At 49.8% G+C, this 27959-nt stretch overlaps 1 protein-coding gene and 1 long non-coding RNA gene across 3 annotated transcripts in view; one reads left to right on the plus strand and one right to left on the minus strand.

Annotated features, from left to right (window-relative positions):
* Zc3h3 (zinc finger CCCH-type containing 3) overlaps positions 1-12933 on the minus strand; it is an 81439-nt gene extending 68506 nt beyond the window's left edge. The window contains exons 1-3 of the mRNA XM_005085970.4: positions 12837-12933; positions 10390-11698; positions 8681-8877 (exon numbers count right to left, since the gene is read on the minus strand). Coding sequence (XP_005086027.2) covers positions 8681-8877; positions 10390-11698; positions 12837-12924 — 1594 coding nt within the window. The 5' untranslated portion in view covers positions 12925-12933. The remainder of the gene's footprint in view (positions 1-8680; positions 8878-10389; positions 11699-12836) is intronic.
* A 30-nt stretch (positions 12934-12963) lies between these two features.
* On the plus strand, positions 12964-27350 carry LOC121136235. 2 transcript variants are annotated; one of them, XR_005873373.1, is made up of 3 exons: positions 12964-13179; positions 15798-15952; positions 26430-27350. It is a non-coding gene; the product is annotated as an uncharacterized LOC121136235 (long non-coding RNA). The 2 variants fall into 2 exon arrangements; XR_005873372.1 differs by lacking the exon at positions 26430-27350 and adding an exon at positions 18185-18591.
* Positions 27351-27959: the final 609 nt, after the last annotated feature.

Raw genomic sequence — 27959 nt, forward strand, 5'->3', positions numbered from 1 at the left:
GGTTCAGCTGGCTGCTCATGTCGGAGACACCTTGGCTATAGATTTCAGAAAGTCAGTGTAGGGCTCCAGCACAGGCGCAGGACAGGGTCTCTGTACATCCCTCAAGCAGCAATGGCAGCCTGACCTCTAGCGCCTCACCACACACACAGCCAGCCCAGAGAGTGAGAGGGGCTCCCCACTCAACTGCCTATGCCCGCAGCCCTCAGCAGGCACCAGCGATCCCCATAGGCCTGGCTGTCCCTCAGCCCCCTAGCTGGGGCACTGCCTGAGGAGCCCCCAGTGCAGCTCTGCAGGGAATAATAAATACCATTTCTATTTAGGGTCCTTGGTCAGGTCAGGTCCTTTCATTTCCTGGCAAGAAGACAACAGGAACCCTACCCATCCTAAAACACTGTGTTCCAACTACCCAGCTGTCTTCCATGCCCAGCTGTCTCAGCAGGAAAAAATTCCACGTGGAATGCTCTCAGGCCCATCATGGGCACACCCTTCTAAGCCAGGCAGCTTCCAACATCATTCCATAGAACTCAAGTCTCTCAGCACCAATCCCAGTGCTGCTGCCTCTGCCCCCTGCCCCAGCCTCTGCCTCTGCATGGTTCCAGAGGGAAGACTTCCCCATCTTAGGACAAGTGGGCCTGAGAGAGCCCTTGAGCAGCCTAAGTCATGAACTGGTGGCCAAAGCCAAGTTGTCTGCACATTGTGCCATCACTGTTCTTCACCGGGTGAGACATCTGTACTCGGGGATTTAGAGGAATTGTCTGGGTCCTTACAGCATGGTCTGCCAAACCCATGCAGGATACCCAGGTTCTAGCCCCAAACCCTGAAGAAGAAATAAATACCAGGCAGGGACCCACTGAAGACACAGTACCACAGACAAAACTGCACTCACAGGAACAAGCTGGGGTGGGACTCATCAAGTGCCTCTCCCCACCAGAGGAGAGTGCTCCAGGCTCAGAGCTCTGTCACCTGCCCCATTACAATGAAACTGATGACCTTCCTAAGACCACCCTCCACCTAACTGGGGACTAGCCAACACGAAAAGGTTCCTGGAAAGCTGCCCACCATCAGAGCACAGTCCAGCACTAGAGAGCTATACACAAAAGCTGGCTCGTGGGCTGTGCTGTGACCCCTGAATCTAACCTACACTCATAATACAGGTTTGGGTACGGGCCCCTTTCTTGGTCTACCTAGAACCCTGTCACTGTGTCCTGAAGTCTGCAACACACCACACACAAACTGGTTCTAAGTCCACATTAGGGGCATTTACCTGCAGCTGGCACCCCCTCCACTGGCAGGTAGCAAACGTCGGATGAATACGATACATTGCATCTACATGCTGCCTCTAGGCCTTGCTGACTGTGCTTGAGGACAGACCAGGCCATGGGGGATGACATCCAGGGCAGTTCTTATGCCATGGTCCCTGGGAAAACCCCTGGGTGCTCCATAGTGTATCCTCATGGGAGTCTGAAGCTTCCGTGGGCCCTGACAGCCCAGCAAGAGGCAGCTGGACAAAGCTTAACTCTGCAGCCCAGCAGCCAGTGTGAAGTTAAGCTCCTGAGATCATTAAGCCAGTCTATGCTCAGTGGCAAAGTCATTTAGAACATATAGTAGACAGGCAATTCTTCAACCAGGAGGAAAGTGACAAGAGAACTATTCTCACTTCAGTTTATAGAGCCAAACTGTCCTAAGCCAGAGGGTGAGGAGGCCTGCTGTCTTAGATATATATACAAACTCTAGCCACCCTGATAATACCATCCTTCCCAAGCCAGGAGTCAGAAGGGGCAAGCTCACATGTGTGTTCATGCCAATTCTTATGGAAGAATTAATTAGCATGGTTTCGACAAACGTAAAATTGGAGGCCTCCATCGTGCCTGATAATTTATGCAAGATCCAAGGATCGCTGCGGATGCCTTTCCCAGAGCCTAATTCAGCATTTTCTTTTTTCCCTTATGAAAGCAGGACTACAGATTTAACTGTTCTCACGCCCTTTAACAGTGTTTGCTGTAAAATAGAACAGTCCAGCTGCGCCAGTAAACAACAATGGATCACAGACCCCTGAAGCATTGGGCAGGGCTGCCCAGGCAGCAGCGGCAGTGGCGGCGGCGGCAGCAGCCACACAGCTCAGAGGAACACCACACTGGTCTGAAACACCTGAAGGCTCCTTGATGTGCATAGAAACCCTAGGACCAGTCAACTCTCATTTTTCAGGTAAAAAAAGACAGCAGTGCAAAGGACAAGAAGCTCCAAATGCCCTCAGCAAGACAATGACACCAACCAGCCCAGATAGACTGAGCTACTTTATGTGCACAGTATCTCAAACAAGTTCTAGAATTTGTGGCTAATGTAGCTAATCGCAGCACCCAGCATTAAATGGTGTCTTATCAAGCCTGGCCTCTCATATCCAAATCCCTGGCCCTGAGCCCTTCCCTGTGAGGTGCAGCAAGCTTTCCCTGAGCACCCCGACAAGTACCCTTGGCTCCAATGTGCTTCCATAGCCCTCGTCACAGCCTCTCTGGCCGCCTCAGCTGGGCCCTATGACTAGAGAGAAAGCAGCGTGCATCCTCACTGTCTATCCTGGGTCCTGACTGCAACTCTCTGCTCCCCTACAAGATAAGACCCATGCCTTGGGCTGTGTTGGAGAAAGCAGCCAGCCAAGGCCACCAAGGGCTACTGCCCAAGCCTAGGTCAGGTAGGAAAAGATGCTGTCACAACCAAGCTGTCACTCCTAAAGCTCTGTGCCACCAGTCTGAGCTCTCTGGCTGAACTCCATTCAAAGTCAGCTCTCCAGAAGCCACACAAGCAGAGGACTGGGCACCTGAGAGACTACAGCTCACAGTGCTGCTGTACAGCCAGTCTGTGAGTCCTCTCCATCTGCCACACTCCTGCTCCTAGATTTCCTCAACTGCCCTCAGTGACACAATGGTGAGACACTGCCATCCCACAGCCAGCCAGTGCTATGGAATGTTCACGGACCCTCTACTGGTCCTGACTCACAATGCACACTTGACACGGGAAAGAACAGCACCCCAACAGGTAGACCTACTGTTGCTACTGGCAGGGCAGCTCCTCGCAGACTCTCTCATCCTCAGTTGCTAAATATCACGATGCTCCAACAGTCCTGGGCCTTGGAAAGACCTGAGATCTCCCAAGGGAGCAGCGCCGCTCTCAACAGCTATCAAACACACCACAATGCAACATTTCTGCCATACATAGAGCAAACCCTGCCCAGCCTAAGTCAGATGAGACAGGCAGCCCCAGATAAGCAGGGCTTGCTCACCCAACAAGAGCTCTGAGTTGAGGCCAGGAATTGGCTTCCAACATATGTGGTGGCAGGACTAGAGAGAACTACCTCACAGAGAAGAGAAGTCAGGCTGGAGATGGGCAAGGCCTTCAGAGGCAAGACCTACTGAAGTGGCAAAGTCTAGTGTCTTGCCAGAGTAGGTGGGGTCTGGCAAGGGAGCGGTGGGATCTGGCCATGAATGAACAGGTCCTGGCAAAGGAGTGAGGCCTTCAAAAAGGGGCAGGGCTTTTAAAATACCAAACCTAGTCAAAGAAAAGGCAAGCCTAATCAGAGGCAAGAGCTCCGCAGTACTTTGGCTAAAGAGAAGTGACAGCCAGGATGGTGGCTCATGCCTATAATCCCAGCACAGGGAGGCAGAGGCAGAAGGTTCAAGAGCATCCTTAACTATGGATTTAGCCTAGGCCACATATATAACCTAGGCTTTAAAAGTAAACAGGTGAAGCAAGAAGGGTGACTGAAGCTGAGCACCAGTCTAGGCCTCTCTGGGTGACAGCATGAGTCCTAGGCCGACCTGGAAAACTTAGTAACTAATACACTGTCTCAAAATAAAAAGCAAAGAGATCTGAAGATGGAACTCAGTAGCAGAGCATTTGCTTGGATATGTTCATGGCCCTGAGTTCAATTCCCAGTACCACAGGTCAGTGGACAAACTAAGTGTGAAGCTAAGGAGGGTGTGGATGACCTCCCCCTAAGCCCAAAACTACCTGGCAAGTTGCCTCTTCCCCAGAATAGCTGAAAAAAGTGATTCTGAAAGGACCCATATAAATCGGAAATGCCCATGTGGGAACTCTGTCAGGGGCAGGGAACACAAGGTGCTTTAAGGGGTCAAAGAAGGAAGTTGATGGGCAGGCCCTAAAAAAGGCACAGGAGATCAAGCAGGTCATCAGGCTTGAGCACATTTGTCTACACTGCCAGGAGGGACAATGGAGAAGCTCTCCTATCACAGTATAAAGACAGGCCTCACCCAGACTCTGAGAAAGATTTGTCAGAGCTCTGAGGAGGCTGTCTTCAGGACGGCTAGAAGCTAGAAGGTAGGATCAGCTCCAGAGAACACTGAGCGTCTGAGGGGTTCCCAACCCTCCACAGGTGCCAGCTGTAGGCTGAGGATGATCAAGAGCAGCCCAGTTTGCAGTGAGTTGTGGACAGAATGGGGACTGGGCTGGAAAGAGGCTAATAGTGCTTACACTGGGAGGACTTCCTGAGCATTTCCTTAAAACCTTTGAATCTGGGAATGAGCACCCACCCCAGCAGATTCTCACCCTAGGCAGGACAAGAGCCTTCTGTTGGTGACTCCAAGTAAGTGGTCACTCTGCTTCTTACCTATAAACATTAATAGTGGTTCCTTTTTACCACAAGGTTACCACAGCGGTAAAGAACTCAGCACTAGAGGCAGGTAACTATGCCCAGGAGGTTCATGTAAAAGCCTAGGAGGCGGGTGGGTCTCAGGTCAGCCCACCATCTACACAATATCACAGTGAAAATTCACCTACTCCTTATTATCCAGCCCTCTAGCAAGGCCCAGCAGAGAACCTACCAGACTAACTCTTTACCTAAGAAAGCTCTATTTCCATGGCAAGGACAAAGTTTGTTTGCTGGTTTTTGTTTTATGAGACAGGTTTTCTGTGTAACAGTTCTGGCTGTTCTTGAACTCACTTTGTAGACCAGGCTGGCCTCGAATTCACAGGGATTCGCCTGCCTCTGCCTCCCAAGTGCTGGAATTAAAGGTGTGTACCACCACCACCCAATTTAAAAGGATTTCTTTAATTTATTTCACTATTTATTTATTTTGGTTTTCTCCGTGTAGCCATGGCGGTCCTGGAACTCGCTCTCTAGACCAGGCTGCCCTTAAACTTAGATCAACCGGTCTCTGCCTCCAGAGTGCTGGGATTGAAGGCATGCACCACCACTGCCCAGCTCATTTTACGTGTGTGTGTGTGTGTGTGTGTGTGTGTGTGTGTGTGTGTGTGTGTGTATGTGCGCGCATGCGCCTGGAAGCTGGAGGTGTCAGATCCCCTACAACTGGAGTTATAAGTAGTTGTGAGCCTGACATGGGTGCTGGGAATCAAACTGGGTTACTCTAGAAATACATGCTCTTAACTGCTAAGCCATTGTTCCAGCCCTGCTTTTTAAAGTACTTTTTAATTTTATTTTATTTTAAGTGATTTTTATATGTGTGCAGATATGCACAGAGTCCAAAAGAGAGTGATAGGTCCCCTGGAGCTAAAGTTATAAACAGTTGTGAACCGAACTTGGGTCCTTTGCAAGAGCAGTAAGTCCCAAGACCAAAAATTTAAAACATTCTGTGAGTTCGAGGCCAGCCTGGTCTACAGAGCTAGTTCCAGGACAGCCTCCAAAACAATAGAGAAACCCTGTCTCGAAAAAAAAAATTTAAAACATAGTTATAAGCACCTCTGACAGGTGATGACACACAGCCTGTCTATCCACAATGGCTCTTTCTAGGCAGTGAACAGCTTCGTTAAAAGCCCACAACTTACTGATACTAAGAAGCAACCTAACTTAGGGCAGCAGGCGAAAAGTTGGCTGGTATGTCAGATTAAACAACACCCTATGCACACAGCTGGGAGAGCCAAGCCACATCCTGGGCCTGGGCCATGCCCTTAGGTAAGTAACCCTGGGGGCTCACTCCAAGACTCCCAGGTCCTATACCCCGCACTGACTAAAGGCAGAGCCTCACACAGTAACTACCAGTTGCCACATCCCTCCCCAAATGCCTTTTCTAGAGTCTGTCCATGGAGGCAGAGAACGCACACATGCCTCCCTTGCTCCTTCAGGGCTCTCTCTGGGGTCCCCCCCCCCACCCAACAGCCAAAGGCTGTCCACCAGGGAGACATCACATCAGACTGGAACCTTCCTGACATCCTCAGTCCCCAGGCATGAGCAGCCCCATAGCTGTTGCTGAACAATGCAGTTTTGAATTCAATTAAAGCGATTATCTGTTGTGCCAAATAAATTGTGTACAGCATATATCCTGCGGCACTTTACACCTCCAGGCTCATTATTCCCTAACTGTTTCCTCCTGTTTATGCGCTCTCAAATTAAATTGCTGATAATACGCGCCAAAATAAAAAATGAGCACACCTTGTCCCAAGAAAATTGATTCTCCTTCTCCTGAACTGGCGATTGCCAGGTTTTATATACTCAGTTCCTGGTGATCATTAGTAATTCAATTTTCTTTTTATTAGCCCCCTTATCTGCTGAGCAATATAGTGGCAGCGCTGACCTCTTTCGCACGGGTAAATGTTTAAAATCTTTTCCCTGATTAATTTTGCCAGTTAAGAAAAAGAGGAGAAATGGCCCGGCTCTTAGCCATCACAATGAATAAAGCTTAATGTTGATTGTGATGGAATTTCTAATGCCAGGGAAATTGATTGAACGCGGCAATTACACTGCAAGAGTAACTCGAGGGAGATGGGATCGCTTTCTTCTGGCCGTAGCCTTTTGGTTATTTAAAACAATCCAATTTGCAAGGATAATTATGTATTAGTGTTTTATCTGCCACTTGAAATGAACAGGGGAGTTTCGATACTGGCCCAGCATTAGCAGGTTATTGCTGCAAATTACTTGATATCTGCTTTCTTTCACATAAAGAGGAAATTAGGCAATCAATTACCAGAAAAAGGTGGATGGAGGGATAAGAGGGGCAAGTGCGCCCTCTGCTGGCTGGAGAAGGGGTGGGCCAGAAGTACTCCTGGGCACCCAAAGCCTACTGAGCAGTCAGGGGCCTAGACACCAGGGTTCTGGCATAAAGAGGAGATCTGGAACTAGGGCTAAGCATTTTCTTGGAGGGAAGCAGAAAGAAAAGACCCAGGCACTAGAAAAAGGGGCAGCCCTTATCCACTGACCCCATGTACTAACAGTCACATGAGCTTGGGGGCTGTACCCACTTGGAGAAAGAAAAGTTCCACTCAGCAATGTGGCAAGACCCCAGCCCAGGGAATTAGACTGGCCAGAGCCTTGAACATCATTCAGACTGGGGTTCCTGGACAAACAAGGAAAGGAGACAGACAATAAGTCTTGCAGGAGGGAACTAAGGAAACCACAAGCCAGTTCCTAGAACAAGCCAAATCCATCCAGGCTCCAGCCTAGAGAAATTACTCTTGTCACTCTCATCTCCTTGACCAAAATCCTGGCCAGGCCTACCTCCTGTAGACAGCCTACCCATGTGTCCTCGGCTTATCTGGAGTTGCGTAGTAGTCGTCTCTGGGACCGCAGGCTCAGTATCTCATTTCCATAGCTTTCTGCTTAGATGATGACCCTCCCTTAATCTCATGTGCAAAGCCTTGCATATTAGTCATCCTGACTCACTGTCTACTCCAACCCACTAGCCCAACCCTGCCACCCGATGTTTCCGAGAGCAACAGCACAAGCTGTCTCCTGGCTCCCTCATCTATCCCCTCCCTGACATCACAATCAGAACCCATTCTTTTTCCTTACTGTGGCATAAAAGACCCGCCCTCATGACTTAAGTGTCCTTTCCACGAGGGCCACCTCTTTTCCGACCCTGTGGAGTCTACTGACTGTGTGGCCTTCCTTCTGCTCTGTGTCCCACTGCTGCCTTCACACGCATACCTGAGACATGCTTCCTCTCCTCACTTCAGGCTCCTCAGGAAGCACTTCCAATACCTGCCTAGTGTTTACACCCTACTCTTCTGCTTTCTTGTTCTCGGAACACCTTTACTACCCAAAACTAACTGTCCAGACTGTCCACAAGGGCAGGCAGTCATCCAGCGGAATGTGGCTCAGCATCCCCAGGAACCAGCATGACCGATCTTGGCCCCAAGGTTGCCATCACACGACTGGTGGGTAAGCAGGTGAATGGATGGATAGAAGACTCCCCACAATCCTCCCAGCAACAGGAATACCAGTCACTGTATCTGTCTATCATTATGAGGCTCTCCACTCCCCCACCCCTACAGGAGGCAGCAGCAACAGCTTCAGTAACCCCCCAACACATCCAGTGTACCACAAATGGAGCCACTGAACTCAAGACCCCTTACCCTCACCCTTCCCTGCCCCTCTGCGGGGCTGGGGGATACTGTGTCAGCCCCTATCAACAGAAGACCTTTGCTGTCCCCATAGACACAAGCAAGTCACGCTAACCTAGAGGGCTCCCATAAGGATCTCACAATCCTTCCTCATACCCCTCGTACCCAAGCAATACTAGTAGACTTTCCATCTTCTCCACCCACAGCTATAAGCCTCTTCAACCCATCCTTCTCAACTGCCCAAGGAGAGCCCAGCCATGTCCAGCCCGCCCTCTCTTTAGCCTTTCTCGAGTCCCACCCTCCTCGCACGGTTCCTAACCACTGTAGTAGAATGCAGCCCACCCTCAGCCAGTACCTAACGTCCTCTCTGTCGTACCTTCCTTGGTGGAGAGGTGGGCCCGGTTGGATGGCATGCAGCACAGCCGATGCCTGGTGACCTGCATCAGACCCTTGTGAGGAGTCTTCCTCAGAATGGGGCTATTCTTCCCCCGGAGGGCCTGTCTCCGTCGCTGGGTGACATGGTTTTTGTTGGTGGTGGTAGCTGTGGGGCTACTCTTCTTGTCCCCTGGAAGGCTATGGAGATAAAACACACAAAAACACTACCAACAGGCTCACTGGGTAGATCTGCCCAAGCATCTTCCTCATTTGGAGACAACACGGGTTGCCATACTCTCCAAGTAAAGCAGAGCAGAGTGGTTTCAGCACCAGTCCCTACCCCAGCCCCAGCCCTTCTCCACGCCAGATGAGGCCTTGCAGAAGACTAAGGGGAAACTGATGGAGGACTGCATCCCTGAAAAGGAGCTGCACTCAGGCCTGCAGGCCACCTCCCCAGCATATCCCCCCCAAGGTCCTCACAACAGAGAATGACATCAGCATAAAAACAAATCTATCTCAGAGTCAGACAACTACAAACAGCATGTCTGGAGCACAAAGCCAGAAGGAGTGAGCTTATACAGAGTCTAAGACCAAACTGAAACAGCAGGAAGAACTTCCTTCGGGGCATTCATGGCAAGAAGAGGAAGTGTCTTTTGGAAGAACACTGTCTGATGGCATAGGCAGGCCCTCTCTACCTGGTAGGCAGACAGTATTTTTGCCATCAGCAGCTGATTTGAAGTTTCTGACCCATAACCATATACTGTGGGCTATGATGCCATCTTTCAGTCTCCCACAGCCATGCAAGGGCAGTGATCTCAGAAGTAATACGCACTCACAAAGCAGCACTTCATCCTGGCCACTTGGCCACACCGCTAGGATATAAACCAACCTGCTTCCTCTGAAATGCTGGCCACCCAGCATCTCAGCACACTTTGAAAGTGGTCAGAGAGCCCAAAGCAGGGAGAGCCTGGGGTGCCACGCTTCAACCCCTTTCACTGTCACCCAACACAACACAAATGGTTCAGTGCACCCTTCTGTCTGGGCCAGGACACACTGTCCCACAAAGCCCGACTTCCCGGAACCTAAAGCCCTCAAATAAAAACAGAGCACGAAAGTCCAGGCACACCTGGCAGAGCCCAGCACCCTAGTGCAGCACCCAGTTCACACACACAGCCCACTGCTCCAGTCAGAACACCCGCTGCAGCATTTACACACTGCTACACACTGGATTGGGGAGCTGTTCCCTATTACCTAACCTAGCACGACAGTCTGTTTTTTAACCCAGATCCCCACCAGAAGGGAAACTAACTGAAATGACCTCCTAGTTTCTCACCAAGAGAAGAAAGGATAGGTCTGCCAGTATTACCAGTGCCAGAGCTCTTGCCTCCCCATCCCTGCTAAGGCTCCCATGCAAAGACCCTGAATCACTCAAGCTTTTCCTGACCACACCTTTGTATGAACACTACCTCCAGCCTCAGTCCTACTAGAAGCATGACCCAAAATCACACTCGAAACTCCCAGCTTAGGCCACACATCTGTGGTGCTGAATAGTCCTAACATGGACCTTCTTTTTCCCCAACCTGGAAACCAGGGAGGGAAGACAAGCTAAGGTAACACGACAGCTCCAAATCCTCTAATTCAGGAGCCAAAGCCTTAATGAGTCCTACCCCACCCACTAGACAGGATATTGCAAGATGGAAAGACACACACCTGGTACTGCCCCTCCTCCGGATAATCTTGGTACGGCTCTTTACTTTGTAAGCTGAGAGCGGTGTTTCTCCAAAGAGGGGCTTCAAGTTGCTGGGTCCCACTGCTGGTCTGTCCCCTGGGGGGGACCTGGATGGAACTGGGGAGAGCTGAGAAGTGTGGTCCTTGCTGCCAGCTTCTGACTGCCAACGGAAAGAGGAAGAGGAGGACGCAGAGGGGCTGGAAGCCTTCCACTTGTACTTGCTAGGAGAGGGTCCAGTCTTGGATGATGCAGCCAGTTTCTGGGGCCTGGCCTCTAGGTCAACTTTAGGCTGTGGCTTCTCTGTCTTTCCAGCTGTGCCAAAAGCGGCCTTGTTCACACTCTCCATAGTTGTTCTGGGACTGAGAGCCCTTCGAGTGACCCGTGGACTCTTTTCTGAGGCAGCCACCCATTTGTAGTTGTTTTTCCGAAACTTGCTGGTTCGACAAGATACTAGCAGTGAGGGCTCCCTGACCTGCCTGGCTCCTGTTGCTGGTCTAACTGGAGCCACCACCGAACCCAAGGAAGCTGGATGGTCTGCATGGCCAATATAGGCTCTCTGGTCTCCAATGAGCTGTTCAACATAGCTGGCAGAATGAGGGCCTACTTTGCGGCCCAGGGTCCCACCAGTACGTTGGGGCACAACAGAGGATGGGAAGTGTGCCCTCCTGGCAATTTCACTTTCACTGACCGTCCGACGATGCTCGGAGGGGCTGTCACTAACCCTGCCCACAGACTTCACCACCCGAGGCTTGCCAGGCTCCTTCTGGCAGACCAGAAGGGGGTCATCCACACTGTAACCCACCTTGGTTCTTCCTGGCCTTGCCGGCTGCAGATGTCCACCAGGGAGCTCAACCTCACTTCCCTGCGGTCTTTGGTCACTCCAGGAGGACTCATCTTCCAAGGAGCCCCGCTGGACCCCTGAAGCACTGGTAGAGCCAGTCTTGGATGGTGGCTTGATTTTAATAACCATATTCTGATCTGGACTGAGCTGGACCTGTCTCTCCAGCACATACTGCTGAGGGTCAGGGTGCTGGCTGTCCCCAGACCTGAGGGGTGCCTGCAAAGCATGGTCACTGGCTGGGTCAGAAGATTCCAGAGGTTGGTTCACAAGGGAGTATTTCTTGCGCCACAAAGGGCCACGGTGCGAGGAGAAGCCCCTCCGACTTGGACGAGAGTAGCGGGCACCAAAGTTCCTGCCACCCTGGTAAGTGGGTGGCTGCCACCGAGAAGTAGCTGAAGTGCCCTGGGCAGGGCCATTGCCATGCAGGGTTTTATAGTCATCAATTAGACCTGAGAAGTCAGAATCACAGGCTCAGTTACCTAGGCGGCATGAATAAAAACCTCCTACAACAAAAACAGCAACAATCAAGACTACTACCCCTACCTAATACCCCCGACCCATTCTCCTTCCTGAGCCCCTCACTGACTTGAGAGCGGCCCTAAGTGGCTGGGAGCCATAGGAAGTTCAGCCCAAGCCTCTAGGCTCGTCAATTCCGTGAGCTCTTCGCCATCACTGCTACTTCATTCTTACTTTGGCTGCTTACCCGGAAACCACCACAGACACCTGTAGTGCCTGGAAAAGAAGAGAAGTACCCCACGGAGGCCCTCTAGTTTGCCCACTTATGGACAAGATGCCAGACTGCATCTTAGCAATGGCCTCAGAACTGCCGATTCTGTAACCCAGTGCTTGACAGGCAGCAGAAAAAAAAACACAACCCAGCCCGTGCCGAACCACCAGCTACCAGCAGCATCTCCCACAGACAAGGCCTATACCACCACCACGAGGATTTTCCAGGGAAGTGACTCATGGGGCACCGGAGGAGATTAGGCCGGTTCCCAACAGCCACACACAGGGTCTACCTCAACCCTCACAGGAAGGTCACACCCAGACTGGGAGGCACCTCTGGTCGGGTGGGAGGGAAACCCAAGAAGTAGCCCCAAAGGGGTCGGCCACCTGGACTCCCCCGGCGCTGGCTTTCCAGACCCCTACGTGGTTTGGGTTTATTTTTGTGTATGGGGGGGGGGAATCTTGGAAACGATATTAAAACTTTATAATGAAGACCAACATGGGCCTAAAACTGTTAAGCTGCGGACTCAGAGGAGAACAAGGGGGCCGCGCCTGAGCCGAGGGAAAAGCTCTCAACGGCAATGGAAGGGAAACGCTCCGGAGCCGGCCGGGCCTGGACGCCGGTTGACGCGACCACCGGCGGGGAGGCCGTCGGTCTGAGGCCGGCTCGCCCTCTGAGGCCCGCTCACTCGCCCCGGAGCCCCGAGGGTCTGTCACCCGCGGGCCGCACCCGACCCGGCGGTTCCTACCCCGACCCAGGCCGACCGTCAGGACACCGCGACGGACAGCGCCCGCTTGAGAAGGCGCCCGCGGCGAACAGAAGAAACGAGCGGACGCGCTCCCGGGCCGCGGCCCCCTCACCCTGCAGGAGGCGGATCTGCCGCCGCAGTTGCTCCTTTTCCTCCATCTCCGGAGTCCGCGACGCCCAGCCAGGCCCCCGCGACGTCATCACCGCGCGACTGCCTCCTCGGGGCGGGGCCGAAATGGACGAGGGGCTCGCCTCCGCGTGAATTTCAGGTTGGGATGCAGTGTCGCCCGGGCAACCCTGCGCGAGCGCATGCGCACAGCGAGAAACGTTTCCCCCACCCTACCCCCCCATCATCCTGAAACGCCCGGAAGTGGCGGCGGGGCAATCTGGCTTCCGTACCAATTCCTGCGCCTTACTCCGCCGCTGGGAGTTCCATGAGGGACTTGGAGGAGATGGGTAATAGTTCCCTTGGATACAGGAAGCCCTTTTATTGCCTTATTTTTTTTTTTTGAGACAGTATCTCACTGTGTATTCCCGACTGGGAAAACATAGCTAGGGTACTCGCTATGTAGACCAGGTTGGCCTCGAACTCACAGATCTGGAATTAAAGGCGTGCCCTTTTAACGCCTTTGCTACGGCGGCAGCGCGAGAACATTCTCGCAGAAAAGAATCGGAGGCTGTTTTTGCGGGTGGCAACAGACGTCAAGACGAGAAAATCCTTGGGTGGGGTTAGTAGGAAAGGCTGCAACCTCGAGAAAATAGTGGAGGCGTTTCAGTACTAGAGTTGCCGTGGGATCAAGCAGTTCCACGTCTAGGTGTATAACCAGACAGTAAGAAATACCGACTCTTGTGGCCGGAGAGCCCGCTCAGCGGTGAATAGCACTGGCTGCTCCTCCAGAGGTCCTCAGTTCAATTCTCAGCTACCACATGGTGGCTCACAACCATCTCTGATAGAACCTGGCATGCAGACAGCACTCATACATTTAAAATACATAAATAAATACTTTTTTAAAAAAAGGAAATACCAGTTCTAACACATTTGTACATCATAATAGCTAACTGGAAGCAACCCAAGTGACTGTACACACGAAAGTGAGATATTATTCAGTGTTTTGTTTTGAGACAGGGACTCACTATGTAGACCATTCTGGCCTCGAACTCTCAGAGATCTGCCTGCCTCTGCCTCTGCCTCCCAAGTGCTGGAATTAAAGGTGTGCAATGTTTGTTTGTGGTGTTAAGGCTCCAGGAGTCTGGCAAAGTCCTCTTCCACTGAGCTGTATCTGCACAGTCTATTGTTACCTGAAAAAGAAAATGAAGTCTAGAGCTGGGTTTGGTAGGACACACCTATAAGCCCCAGTATTAAGAAATGAGCCGGGCGGTGGTGGTGCACACCTTTAGTCCCAGCACTCAAGCAGCAGAGGCAGGAGGATCCCTGAGTTCGAGACCAGCCTGGTCTACAGAGCGAGTTCCTGGACAGCCTCCAAAGCTGCAGAGAAACCCTGTCTCAGAAAAAAAAAAAAAGTGAAGGCAGATAGCAGGGCATTTATAGCACACACCTTTAATTCCAGAGCAAGTTCCAGGACAGCCTCCAAAACAATACAGAGAAACCCTGTCTCGAAAAACCGAGAAAAAAAAAAAGCAGGCATAGTTTAGTGTCAGCCTGACAGTGACACAAGCTAAAATCATCTGAAAGGGGGAATGGCAATTAAGAAAATGCCTCCTTAAAATCAGGTTGTAGACAAACCTGTAGGGCATTTTCTTTTTTTTTTTTTTTTTTTTTTTTTTTTTTTGGTTTTTCGAAACAGGGTTTTTCTGTAGCTTTGGAGGCTGTCCTGGAACTCACTTTGTAGACCAGGCTGGCCTCGAACTCACAGAGATCCGCCTGCCTCTGCCTCCCGAGTGCTGGGATTAAAGGCGTGTGCCACCAACGCCCGGCTGGGCATTTTCTTAATTAGTGATTGATGTGAGGGCTCAGCCCATTGTGGGTGGTGGCAGCCTTGGGCCGAAGCCTTGAGTTCTATAAGAAAGCCTGCCGAGGGCAACAGCAGGATGTCCAGCAGGAGCCCTAGTGAGACCCATCATCCATACGGTAGAAACCAGAGGCTCCAAACCAGACCAATGACTCTTTACAATGAACGAATAAAGATAAATGGACAAAGGGGTTCATGGCATGACTCACACTGTGTCACACTGCAGCTTCCGTGATGAGGTTTTAAAGTTTTTCCTTTTTTATCTTTTGTCTCTTAAATTTTGTTATGTTTGGGGGGGTGCAGGTTTGGAGGGCTGATACAAAGGGATGGAGAAGTGAATGGGATCAAGATACGTGATGTAAAAGACATATAGGAAGAGCCGGGCGTTGGTGGCGCACGCCTTTAATCCCAGAACTGGGGAGGCAGAGGCAGGCGGATCTTTGTGAGTTCGAGGCCAGCCTCCAAAACAATACAGAGAAACCCTGTCTCAAAAAACAAAACAAACAAAAAAAAGTCACATAGAATAAATAAAAAGAAAGCCTGCTGAGCAAGCCAGAGGGAACAGGCCAGTAAGCAGCATCCCTCCATGGTCTCTAAAGAAGTTCCTGCCCAATTTGAGTTCCTGTCCTGAGTTCCTTCAGTGATAGCCTGTGATGCAGACGTGCAAGCCAAATAAACCCTTCCCTTCCCAACGTGCTTCTGGTCATGCCAAATAAACCCTTCCCTTCCCAATGTGCTTCTGGTCAAGCCAAATAAACCCTTCCCTTCCCAATGTGCTTCTGGTCATGCCAAATAAACCCTTCCCTTCCCAACGTGCTTCTGGTCATGCCAAATAAACCCTTCCCTTCCCAACGTGCTTCTGGTCAAGCCAAATAAACCCTTCCCTTCCCAATGTGCTTCTGGTCATGCCAAATAAACCCTTCCCTTCCCAATGTGCTTCTGGTCATGGTGTTTCGTCACAGCAGTCGTGACCCTAGCTTGGACAAGTGGCGGTGGTTTGAGTGAGAAAGCCCCTCACAGGCTCATAGATTTGAATACTTGGTCCCTGTCAGGTAACCATACATTTGAAAACCTATTCCACCCTCCATATTTATTGTCTTTAAGATGTCAGCAAATGGCTGCCAGATGTCCTGGCCTCAATGGAGAATGACTCCTATCTAAATGACAATAGACTTGGGCCAACTACTCACTACAGATGGAGGTCCCACCGAGATCCGGAAAGAAGGGAAATTGAAGATTTACTCAAAGCCGGCCAGCAAGTAAGGCAGGAGGGTGTGATTGGATAGGGGTACCAAGTTAGGGGTACCGAGTCAGGCCCCAAATAGAGGGTCAGCCCCCGCAGAGGGGTGATTTGAAGTTAGGCTCCAGCCCTCGCTTGACCCGTTGGGGTCAGGATTGTCAGGGAATTCCTGAGAGCCCATCCCCACAGAAAGCCAGCCAGCACTCTCCTTAAGGTTAGGAGTGAGTGTAATAAATATGGGTGCTACTAGTTCCTACCCTCTTTTAGAGGACCATTTGATCCAATTGTTAAAATGTCAGGGCACCAATATCAGACATAAGACAGCTAAGGACTTCTTAAAAACTATAATACATAAAGTTAGCCCTTGGTTTTTGGTCTCTGGTGATCTTAATTTCCTCGATTGGAACCAGGTTAGAGTGGACCTACAAAGAACTTTACATAAGTGTCAAATACCATACCAATTGTTGCCTTTTCTCTGTGGTGTCTTGTTAAGGATGCGCTTATTAGTGATAATACGGTAGCAAAAAAAAAAAAAAGATCAAAAAAGCTAAAGTTGCCTTCACAGAGGCTCAAGACCTAGAGTCTGTAAGATTGATTTAAGCTTCCAATGCTTCCTCTTCTGAGTACTTTCCCTCTTCTTCAGGGGAAGAGACTGAGGAACATAGATCAATTCAAACTTCTAATGTCCCTTCTTCTGAGTCCTCTCCCTCTTCTTCAGGGGATGAGACTGAGGAACACAAAAAGCCTCAAAAAAAAAAAAAGGCGTCCTCAAATTAAACAAGCTTTAAAAATGCTCCCTTAAGCCTCGTCCCCCTGCCTGTAACCGTAAACGTTCTGGTTCTCTCTGTCTTCATCCTCAGGGCCGGGGTCGGAGAGAACATTCCCCTCTTGGCTTTGGGGAAGGGGAACAGTTAAAGGAGGCAGTTGTGGCGTGTGGGCCTCATGCCCTTTTCAATCTGGCTGTTTTTGGATCCTTTGCAGCCTTAGTTTGGGCCCCCGATATTTGGCAGCGATTATGCCATGTTGCACTGTTGGGGGGGAGATTGTTTGGCCTGGAGGGGTGAATGCCGGGAACCCTGTGGCCAGGCAGCGCATCCCGGCTGCCGATTTCCCTGGTGGGAATTTAGAGGTGCTTGCTGTTTGCTGGCACCGGATGGGCTCTGGGCCAGCAGGTTCTTTACGACCGGACCGTTTGTGTGCAGACCTCAGTGGCTGCTGGCCGCACATTTGGGGATCTTCAAACCACCTTGAGATTGGCTGGCTTGCAGGTGACACCGAGAAGGTACAAAAGGAGTTTTCATATCATGACTCAGATATAGATGTAACACTTGTGCCATCTTTGGTAAATTACAGTTTGTCCATGTTTCTGTAGATTCTTTTCCCACCTGATATTCGCCTCTGCCCACTCTGGTGAAAAAGTAAAATGTTAAGAGCCACTGTTTACAGGCTTTTGCTTACATGGGGGGGTCCCAAAACAAATTAAAACAGAAAACGGCCCCACCTATGTCAACAGAGGTTTCAATCACTTTTGTCTAGATTTTGATATTTCCCCAAAACTGGAATTCCTTAAAACGCCCCAAGGGCCGGCTATTGTAGAACGTGCTCATGGCACTCTGAAGGCCTATTTAGCTAAAGCAAAGAAGGGGACCATGGGGATCACTTTGGCTCCCCTCACTCTACTCTATCACTCATCTTCTATATCTTACATTTTTTAGTTATGGATGCTTCTGGCAACTCCACAGCAGACTGTCATTGGCAGTCCACTGTACAGCAAAAACCTCTAGTTGAATGGAAAGACCTACCCTCAAGTCTTTGGAAAGGACCAGATCCGGTTAGGGTATGGGCCGGGGGTTTGTTTATGTATTCCCACAGGATGGTGAGTCCCTGATTTGGGTTTCGGAGCGTTGTGTGTGCTCTGATCCTGCTGATACACATCAGCCGCCAATAGACCCATTAGGCTTTAATGAGGAACTGGCCTGTCTTGATGCCAGCGGGTCTTCAGAGTCAGGTACACCTAGCTACTTGACTGCATAGTTTTAAGCAATTCATCCATTGCTGATTTTTTCCTAATGCCTTATTGGCCTTAAGATCACCCCCTTTTTTGCCCGACCCTAGGCATTGGCAGGACCCGCTTAATTGATCCTCTTTGGAGCTGGTTCACACCAACCTTCTCAGGATGGATTTGCCTGCTTAGACATTTGTTATAGTCAATAACACTCCCTCAGGAGAAATATTTAATTATTTCCTCCAGGACTGCCGCTTGAAAAGCTGTTGGGATGGTGAAATATCAGCCTTGGTGGTCCGTGTCCCAGGTGTCATGCCTATTCCAATGGAACACTCAGGAGAGAACCAACTCGTCCTCACATCACAGTGGCTGCAGTTTGTGGCCTCCCTATCTCTTAGTTGCCACGGCAGGGCATGCTGAATAAACCCCCAGGGGAGGATGCCTCTACCTGAAGTTCCCAAAATTATATTAATTACAATTGAGCACTTTAAATCTTAATTAACAAATGGACTTAATTGTCTATTCTAACTGAGACCAGGGTGCCTCCCTTTTAGGAGACCCCCTCTTAATGGGACTGCAAAAGACAGGTCTATTAAGAAATGGAGTGGGGCCGGGCGGTGGTGGCGCACGCCTTTAATTCCAGCACTCGGTGGATCTCTGTAATGGGAGGCTTTTTCCTTGAGAGAAGCCTTCCCGCCAGCCTGGTTCTAGAGCCGCATCAGTCCCAAATAAACACACAAGACGCTGTACTAATTATGAAGCTGTTGGCCTTGCTTGTTTCTTACTGGCTAGCTCTGCTTTAAGTAATTACCCCATAATTGTTAATCTAAGTATGTCTCTTACCGGAGAAGTTTCTGGGCTTCCTACCCCATGGCGTTACATCTCAACCCTCCGTATGTTTCTCCTTCCCAGAGTTCTCCTGGACTCCTAGTCCCACCTATCTAGATTCCTATTGGCCAGCAGTGCTTTATTGACAAATGCACAGGCCTTCCCCCCCCCCCAACAAATCTCTGTGAGTTCGAGGCCAGGCTGGACCGACAGCCTCCAAAACAATACAGAGAAACCCTGTCTCGTAAAAAACCAAAAAAAAAAAAAAAAAGAATATTCTGCAGCTTAAAAGTTCTTCCTTTTCTAGTGGTAGGCTCAGTCATATGGCAGACTGCCTTCAACTTCCCATCTCTCAGAGTTCTGAGATAAGCAGGCACCAGCCAGTAGCAGTGAGGAGGGGAACCTATTGCTTCCTGCCTACTGTGACTCTGATGAGCCATTAGCTCACCTCATAGATTTGCTTCTTACATATCTACCACAGAGCTGCACAAGAAGTAAAATAAAAGGATATTTCTTCAGGCTGACTATGGGAACTCACTTCTACAACAAAGCAAGGGGAGTGGGGAAAGTTCTAGTTAAATGTAAACATTTTTTTCTCAAATGCAATTAAATATCTTAAGCAAAAAAAAAAAAAAGAAAACTTTAAAGGGGCAGAAAGATGGCTCAGTGCGTACAGGTGCTTACCATCAAGCCTGATAACCTCAGTTCAACCCCTAAAATCCACCTGGCAGAAGGAGAAAACGGATTCCAGAAAGATGTCCTCTGACCGCCAGGCACACACCATAGCATGGGCATGTACTCTCACACAGAAACACATGTGTCTTACAAGTGAATAGCCTTAGAAGTAAAATGGCCACAGGGCCAAAGATTCGCATCAGTTGTGCTAACGAAGCATCTCCTCACACAGGCAGACACAACCCATTGTCTGAACCCCACCCACAGGGGCTCCTGGGACACCTCCATGCAATGACAGGTACTCTGAGGACTTCTGTGATCATGATAGAGACAGCATGCAAGGTTTAAAAGGCCTGGCTTTCCACACCAGAAGGACAGCCTGAGACTGGGGAGTGTAGGCAGGAGGCTGGCTCACATGGAGGCTTCTGGAATCAAGGTGAGAAGCCGGTCTCAAACAGAACATGTGTATGGAGAGGTTGAATCTATCAGAACCTTCTTTGCTTCCGGCTTCTTTTTTTTTTTTTTTTTTTTTTTTTTTTGGTTTTTCGAGACAGGGTTTCTCTGTGGCTTTGGAGGCTGTCCTGGAACTCTGGAACTCGCTTGGTAGTCCAGGCTGGTCTCGAACTCACAGAGATCCGCCTGCCTCTGCCTCCCGAGTGCTGGGATTAAAGGCGTGCCCACCTGCAGTCTTAAAAAGCACTTGTGCATTGGCCTAGCCTGGTCTTGCTCCTCATAGCCTCCTACAACTGCAACTGCCGTCTTGTGAAGAAGTTAGGGCTGGCATACTGGAAAACAAACAGCACATACTCTGTTATGACTGCTCTGCCCCTCCTCCAAATTTGTATGCTGAAATCCTGGCCCTTTGTGATGTGTTAAGTAGGGTCCTTGGTAGATGAATAGGTAGGTCATCCGGGGAAATTCTGACGATGAATGGTTGGCCTAAGAGAAGAGGCTGGAGAGCTAGCTCATTCACCACTGCTCTTGATAAACCACCAAGAGCCCAACCTTGGAAGCACCTGTGATGCCTAATCTTGGTTGGCAACTTGACTGCATCGAGAACCAGCTAAAACACAAGCATCTGGGCACTTCTTTTTTTTTTTTTTCTTGGTTTTTCGAGACAGGGTTTCCCTGTGGCTTTGTAGCCTGTCCTGGAACTCGCTCTGTAGACCAGGCTGGTCTCGAACTCACAGTGATCCGCCTGCCTCTGGCATCTGGGCACTTCTGTCAGGGTTGTTGATCAGATTATCCAAGCAGGTAGATTCACCATAAGCTTAGGTGGCACCTTCTGGTGGCAGCCCAGATGAGAGGAAGTGAAAGAAAGAAACTGCTGTTTGTCTTCTCTCCCTCACTCCCCCGAAAGCTCATGTACCCTGTTCCTGCGGAACCCTTCACTGATATTAGACCTAGTGTCTTTGGACCTCCAAAGTAGATGGAAGACCAGCAGTTCTCTAGGAATCCTGCAAGCCTTCATGGTCAGTTCTCTTCCTTTAGAGACAGACTGGGACAGCATCTGTTCTTGAAATTCAGCCTGTGGACTGTGAGAAATACGTAAATCTGAGTACGTATTTCTCACAGCCCCAGCTGACTGACACCTGTGTAATGCCACTGACCCCACTAACAAGCAACCATACATGTGAAGCCGATGTTTGCCTTCTGAGCGCAGAACTTGAGCAGTGTCTCAGGAAATAGAGATGAACCATGTCTGCTGAAGCCTACCCAGATTACTAACTCACAGAATTAGGAGCAAGGCTTTGGATGTTGGTTGTTGGTTGGCTGGGTTTTCAAGATAGGATTGCTCTGTGTAGCCCTGGCTGTAGCCTGTGTAGCCCTGAACTCACTCTGTAGACCAGGCTGGCTCGAACTCAGAGATCGGCCTGCTCCTGCCTCCCGAGTACTGAGATTAAAGGTGTGCATCACCACTAAACTTGGATGTTATTTTAAACTGATAAGTTTAGTTTTGATTTATCTGCAGCAAAAACTGATGAGCTCAGCATCTAGGGCTAAGGTTGTTCTCTTCTGTGCTGTGTGAATTCTCCTTGTTTGTTTGTTTGTTTTTTCAAGACAGGGTTTCTCTGTATTGTTTTGGAGGCTGTCCTCGAACTCGCTCTGTAGACCAGGCTGGCCTCAAACTCACAGAGATCTGCCTGCCTCTGCCTCCCAAGTGCTGGAATTAAAGGCCTGTGCCACCAACGCCCAGCTTGTTTGGTTAGTTTTTCAAGACAGGGTTTCTCTGTGGCTTTGGAGGCTGTCCTGGAACTCGCTCTATAGACCAGGCTGGCCTCAAACTCACAGAGATCCGCCTGCCTCTGCCTCCCAAGTCCTAAGATTAAAAAGTCTGGTACTGCCGGGCGTTGGTGGCGCACGCCTTTAATCCCAGCACTCAGGAGGCAGAGGCAGGAGGATCTCTGTGAGTTCGAGGCCAGCCTGGTCTACAGAGCGAGTTCCAGGACAGCCTCCAAAACAACACATAGAAACCCTGTCTCGAAAAAAAAAAAAAAAGTCTGGTACTGAGGTTGCAGCAGACCCTGGACACCGACTTGTCCAGGAATGGGCAAATGTCATTGTGATGGGTACTGTCAGAGTTATTTTAGAGATAGTGATCTTGGCACTTACACTTGTCAAATTGAAGGTAATTGTAATGATATATTATTTGTGATGTATTAAATCTTGACAGAAGATTCAAAAAAGAGAAGTCAACCTCAAGCTATAGAGTTCAGGCAGTGGTGATACACACCTTTAATCCCAGCAGCCAGAAGCTAGTAGGGAGGTGGTACATACCTTTAATCCTAAAAGTCAGGATTAAGAGAGAGACAGATCTCTGTGATTTTAAGGTCACCCAGAACTACACAAGATTGAATCAATCTAAAAGAGAATTACAGCTCACACCTTTAGCCTTGTAGTCTTTCTGAAGGATAGTTTGCCAATACCATAGATACTTTTTAAAAAGACTTATTTTCTTTCAATTATTTGCATGTTTTTGTGTGGGTGGGGATGTGTGCACATGAATGAAGGTTCTCATGGAGACCAGACGCATGTGATCACCCCAGATATGGAGTTATAAGTGGTTTCCAGTCACCAGATGTGAATGCTGGGAGCAGACTTAAATCTTCTACAAAAGCAATGTGTAGCCGGGTGTTGGTGGGGCACGCTTTTAATCCTAGCACTCCAGAGGCAGAGGCAGGCGGATCTCTGTGAGTTCAAGACCAGCCTGGTCCACAAAGTGAGTTCCAGAGCAGCCTCCAAAACAATACAGAGAAACCCTGTCTCAAAAAAAAGAAAGACAAGAAAAAGCAATGTGTGCTCTTAACTGTTGAGCCGTGTCTCTAACCCAGTGATATCTTTTGAATATTTTATTTGTAGGAAACAATGAAGCACATGCAAGGATTAACATCAAGAATATCAAGCACCACACTGTTTTTGAATTTCAGAAATATGTAATATGTTTATAGCTCTTTACAGAAAAGTAACATGGTGTGTGTGTGTGTGTGTGTGTGTGTGTGTGTGTGTGTGTGTGTGTGTGTGTGTGTGTGTGTGTTGATGGGATTGACTCCAGCAAACCTCAGAGCAGGGAAGGGGAGATATCCTAGAATGACTGGGTTCAATTCTCCCATCATGAAGCTTAAAAAGCACTAGGATGGGGGCTGGAGAGATGGCTCAGCAGTTGAGAGCACTGGCTGCTCTTCCAGAGAACCCAGGTTCAATTCCCACCTCCAACCAGATGGGTCCCAAGCCACCCACGGGTGTGCCCTGAGCCTGGCATACCTATCTCCCTAGCACTAACTCCCAAGGCCTCCCAGATGCTGCCTCTGTGAAGAGTGTCCTGGGGGGCTAATCTAAGGGGCAAGTGTCACCGTTTTAAAACTATTGTTATCTGAAGAACATGCCCAGAATATCAGATCCATTGTGTACATGTTATATAAACTACACACTTTGTCCTTCAGAAGTATCGATTCTAGGAGAGATGTTGGCTCAGTGGTTAAGAGCACTGTCTGCTCTTCCAGAGGATCTGGGTTTGATTCCCAGCACAAACATGGTGGCTCACAACTGTCTGTAACTCCATTCCAGGCCATCTTCAGGTCTTCAAGTATACACATGGTACACAGACATACATACAGGTAAAATACTCATATATATAAAATTTTTCCAGGCAGTGGTGGCACATTACTATTAACCCCAGTACTCAGGAGACAGAGGCAGGTGGATCTCTGTGAGTTTGAAGACAGCCTGGACTACAGAGCAAGTTCCAGGACAGCCAGAGCTACACAAAGAAACTCTGTCTCAAAAAAAAAAAAAAAAAAAAAAAAACCAGAAAAAAAAGTGCCTGCTCTCTCGTTCACTGAGTCAGCCTGCACTTAGTTTGGGAGTTTTTACATTCTACTGTCTGTTTGTGGCTCTCCTTCCTGGCCAAGTGGAGGTCCACAGACATCAGTAAGCAGGGGCCATCAGAAGAGCAGGGCTCGCTGCCATGGAGAAGGTCCTTGGCAGGCTGTCCTGTACCTCCTGGAAAGAGGAGGGCAGGAAGTGACTGAAAGAGACTTGCCCTAAGGGCAGAGACAGCTCCTATAGGAGTATACCCACCAGCCCCTACTGCAAGCTTCTCAGACCCACAGAGCTAGTCCTGGCCATGGTTTCTTTATTTTGTTCCTTCCAGTCAGACTCTGTGATACTAGACCCTAGAAGGCTTCCTCCCCATGCGTCTAGGACAATGACTTTCTCAGGAGCCCTGCCAGAGATTGTTGGTTCTCTATGTGCCTGTGTTTTACAGGCCCAGCCATGACACGTACGTAGATTTTTGTAACTGAAGCTATTCAGACAAGATGGCAAAGCCACCTCCACCAACTGCTACTGTCAAGCCACACCCCGGGCTTCCAAGACCAGTCAACTTGGGTCTAAACAACCTATACACATTTCTCCTTTTCTCTCTTTAAAAACTTCTTGCTGGCCTGGAGAGATGGCTCAGAAGTTAAGAGCACTGGCAGCTCTTACAGAGGTCCTGAGTTCAATTCCCAGCAACCACATAGTGGCTCACAACCATCTGTAATGAGATCTGGTGCCTGCTTCTGGTTTCTCTGTGTTGTTTTGGAGGCTGTCCTGGAACCAGCTCTGTAGACCAGGCTGGCCTTGAACTCACAGAGATCCGCCTACCTCTGTCTCCTGAGTGCTGGATTAAAGGTGTGCTCCACCACCGCCCGGCTCCCTCCCCTTTCTAATAAAACTCCCTGAAGCTCTGTCTGCCTGGCGTGTTTGCCCCCACCCACCCGGTTTCTCCCCCTCCCCTCGGTCTCCCTCGCCTGCCCTGGACTCCATCAGTGTTCCCCTCATGCTTTAGCATAACAGAGGGGCTCAAAGAAGAATGGATCAAAGTAAGACAGACTCCAGCGTGGGCGCAGGCTCCTCAAGCAGTAGCCATAACTGACTGTTTTACAATAATCATATTGGATTTGGATGGGATTTGAATTTTTCTTCAAAAAGTGGCCGGGCATTGGTGGCACACGCCTTTAATCCCAGCACTCAGGAGGCAGAGGCAGGTGAATCTTCGTGAATTCCAGGACAGCCTCCAAAACAATACAGAGAAACCCTGTCTTGAAAAACCAAAAAAAAAAAAAAAAAAAAAAGTGGTTAAGTAGCAGGGCGGTAGTGGCGCACGCCTTTAATCTCAGCATTCAGGAGGCAGAGGCAGGCGGATCTCTGAGTTCCAGGCCAGCCGGATTTACACAGAGATACACTGTTTTAAAAAAAAAAAGTTGCTAAGAAACCTAAATAAGGTGGCCACCAGGTGGTTCCTAGGGGCACAAAAGTCTTTGTACCCACAGATCACTATGGAAACCAGAATGTTAAGCTTACAAGGCCTCTTCTCAACGGAGGCGATAAAATGCCTGTTTTTGCACCAAGAAGGCTGGGAGTAGATTTTGTTAATGACCTGGTGACCTTTTGCTCTCTAAAAGGACAGACCTTGCCCACTCTTTGCTATAGAGGCAGATCTCACCCAAATTCCCCAAAGTGATTATCCCAGACTCTTCCCTCCCTAGACCATTACCCATGCTTGGGGAGACGTCGCTTGTACTTTCTGGGGCCTGCTGCCCTCTATGCTCTTGGTCAGAGACCACACTAGATTCTAGACCTTTTAGCTATGGAACTCACCCTCATGGTCCCATGCGCTTTGTAAAGGAGTTTCTATGCAGTCACAGATTAAGTTTATTGTACATCTATAGCTGGACCGAGTGTTGCCTGAAAACCTTTTCCCAAATTGCACTTGAAAGACCTCGGCATCGAAACACCTGGCACCGAACCAAACCCTCTGCCCAAGAACCGGGGCCAGACCACTGGATGCAAATGCAAGAGGTGGTTTATTGAGTACACAGGCGCCTGCGCTACTGCAACTCGGGTGCAGAGCATACCGGGCTTGCAGGGAGCACAATATTTATAGAGTTTTAATGGTTACATAAGTATCAGCATAGCAACAGGCATTTCATTGACTCATCTTGGGGGCAGGGGTAGTTCCCACGGACTAAATTTCCTGGTATTTCCTCATGAAAGACCCCGACACGCTTCAGCAATTATTATCCGGGTCCCATGACTGCTCTGGTGACCACAGATCCTGTTTGACATCCTGCCAGCTGGGCGAGGCACCTGGTCTGGGTTTTTTCGTTAGGCAACAGCCTGGCCATGTTTTTCTTTTCCTAGGGGGCCCTGGGTAGGGGTCTTTCACACTGTGTTTTGAAGAGTGCACTGTCTTCCCCAGATTAGTGCCAGGCCTCAGGGATTTAGTTGCTGAAAAACAAGCCCTGCTCCCAAATCAGTATGTGGTCAAAGACCTAGGAGAAATGCTGGGGCGTGGGCGTGAGGGACACAGGACACTATGTCCTTTCAACCATCCGGTTGGTACTGGCAAAAGGAAGTCAGATGAGAAGGATTTGCCAGGAATGGGCACCTACAGGTGGGCCTGGGTGATGACGTGCCCCCTTCACTCTCCACTTCCTGTCTCCAGGGGGCAGCAGCTTCGACTTTCCATGCTCTCCTTCCTTCAACACCTGGGTCCTTCTGAAGCGACATCGGGACCCAAAGGACCACTCTGGACCCCTCTGAAGCGACATCAGGACCCAAAGGACCACTCTGGACTCCTCTGAAGGCACATCGGGACCCAAAAGACCCCTTTGGACCCCTCTGAAGCGACATCGGGACCCAAAAGACCTATCCCATTGCTCCCAGGGCTGCTGTCTGCTCAGCTCCGCCTCCACACGCAGTGCAGTGCTGCCGACAGTACCCCGCTAAAAGCATCCCTCCCATTCCTAGGTCCTCAGGTCTCAGCACCTTGACCATGCTCCCACCCCTCCACCCCGAGGCTAGCCTCTAATCTAGTCCTGTGTCCCTCTTGTCGTTGGACTTTCTGTGTTCCCTACCCCGTGGCCAAGGTCGTTGGTCCCTGAGGTTTACTGCTGTTACTGGCCCAGCACAACTGTTCCTGGCCCAGTGCCAATCCGGGCGGGCTGTGGCTGCGCCGTAAGGTTCCTTTTCTTTGCACAGCCCTATAAGGGCTCACCTCGTCCAAGGCTCCTAGGCCCTGGTCACAGTTCACCCCCAAAGACCTGTCTAGTTCTAAACTCAAAAGGCCTAACCAGCTATTGCCCAGGGAAGCCTTGGTGACCCCTATAGCCTCTGAAACCCCATAACCTAATGAGAAGGAGGAAGTCTGCCACACAAGGTGCCTGGAAGTTGCAGCAATGTGTTCCAGACTCCTTAACCCTCAAGAGGAACTAGAGGCCCTCACCCTCTGAATGGGGGCCGGAGAGGGGATGGGGACCAGCCCTGCAGATATACAAAGGTCTTCCTTCTATCTTATTCACATCCTGCCCTCCCAGACCAGCTGTCTGGAACCAACCAGCCCAGAACTTTCAGTTTGGGGTTATTATTAAAGAACTGAAAATGTGAGCCGGGTGTTGGTGGCACACACTTAAAAAAAAAAAAAAAAAAACAGCACTCAGGAGGCAGAGGCAAGCAGATCTCTGTGAGTTTGAGGCCAGCCTGGTCTACAGAAGGAGTTCCAAGACAGCCAAAACAGCACAGAGAAACAGAGAAACCCTGTCTCAAAAAAAAAAAAAAGTTGAAAATGTGAATAAGAAATACAGAAATACACACCAGCAGTGCCCACATCCAGGCCAGTGGCTACCCCAGACCACTGCCTGAAGATGACAGCCTGTTTTACCCTCCCTGTGGACGGTTCCTACCAGGGCTCTGAGCCTCAGATAGTCCTGCCTCCCACACACTGATATTCTGAAAAAGTAACCAGGAACTGGCAAGGCCGTTCATTGAACAAAGGCACCCCTTCCCAAGCCTGGGGGCTTGAGTCTGATCCCTGTCACCAACTCTAACCTCAACAAAACCACTGCAACAAAACCACTGATAAAGCCCTCTCTGCACTCAAAAGGCCACTTCTGGCAGGGTGTGGTGGCACATGCCTTTAGTCCCAGCACTCAGGAGACAGAGGCAGAAGGACCTAGTTTGAGGCCAGCATGGTCTA

This window comes from Mesocricetus auratus, unplaced genomic scaffold, assembly GCF_017639785.1.
Source record: "Mesocricetus auratus isolate SY011 unplaced genomic scaffold, BCM_Maur_2.0 Super-Scaffold_100055, whole genome shotgun sequence".
NCBI lineage: Eukaryota > Metazoa > Chordata > Mammalia > Rodentia > Cricetidae > Mesocricetus > Mesocricetus auratus.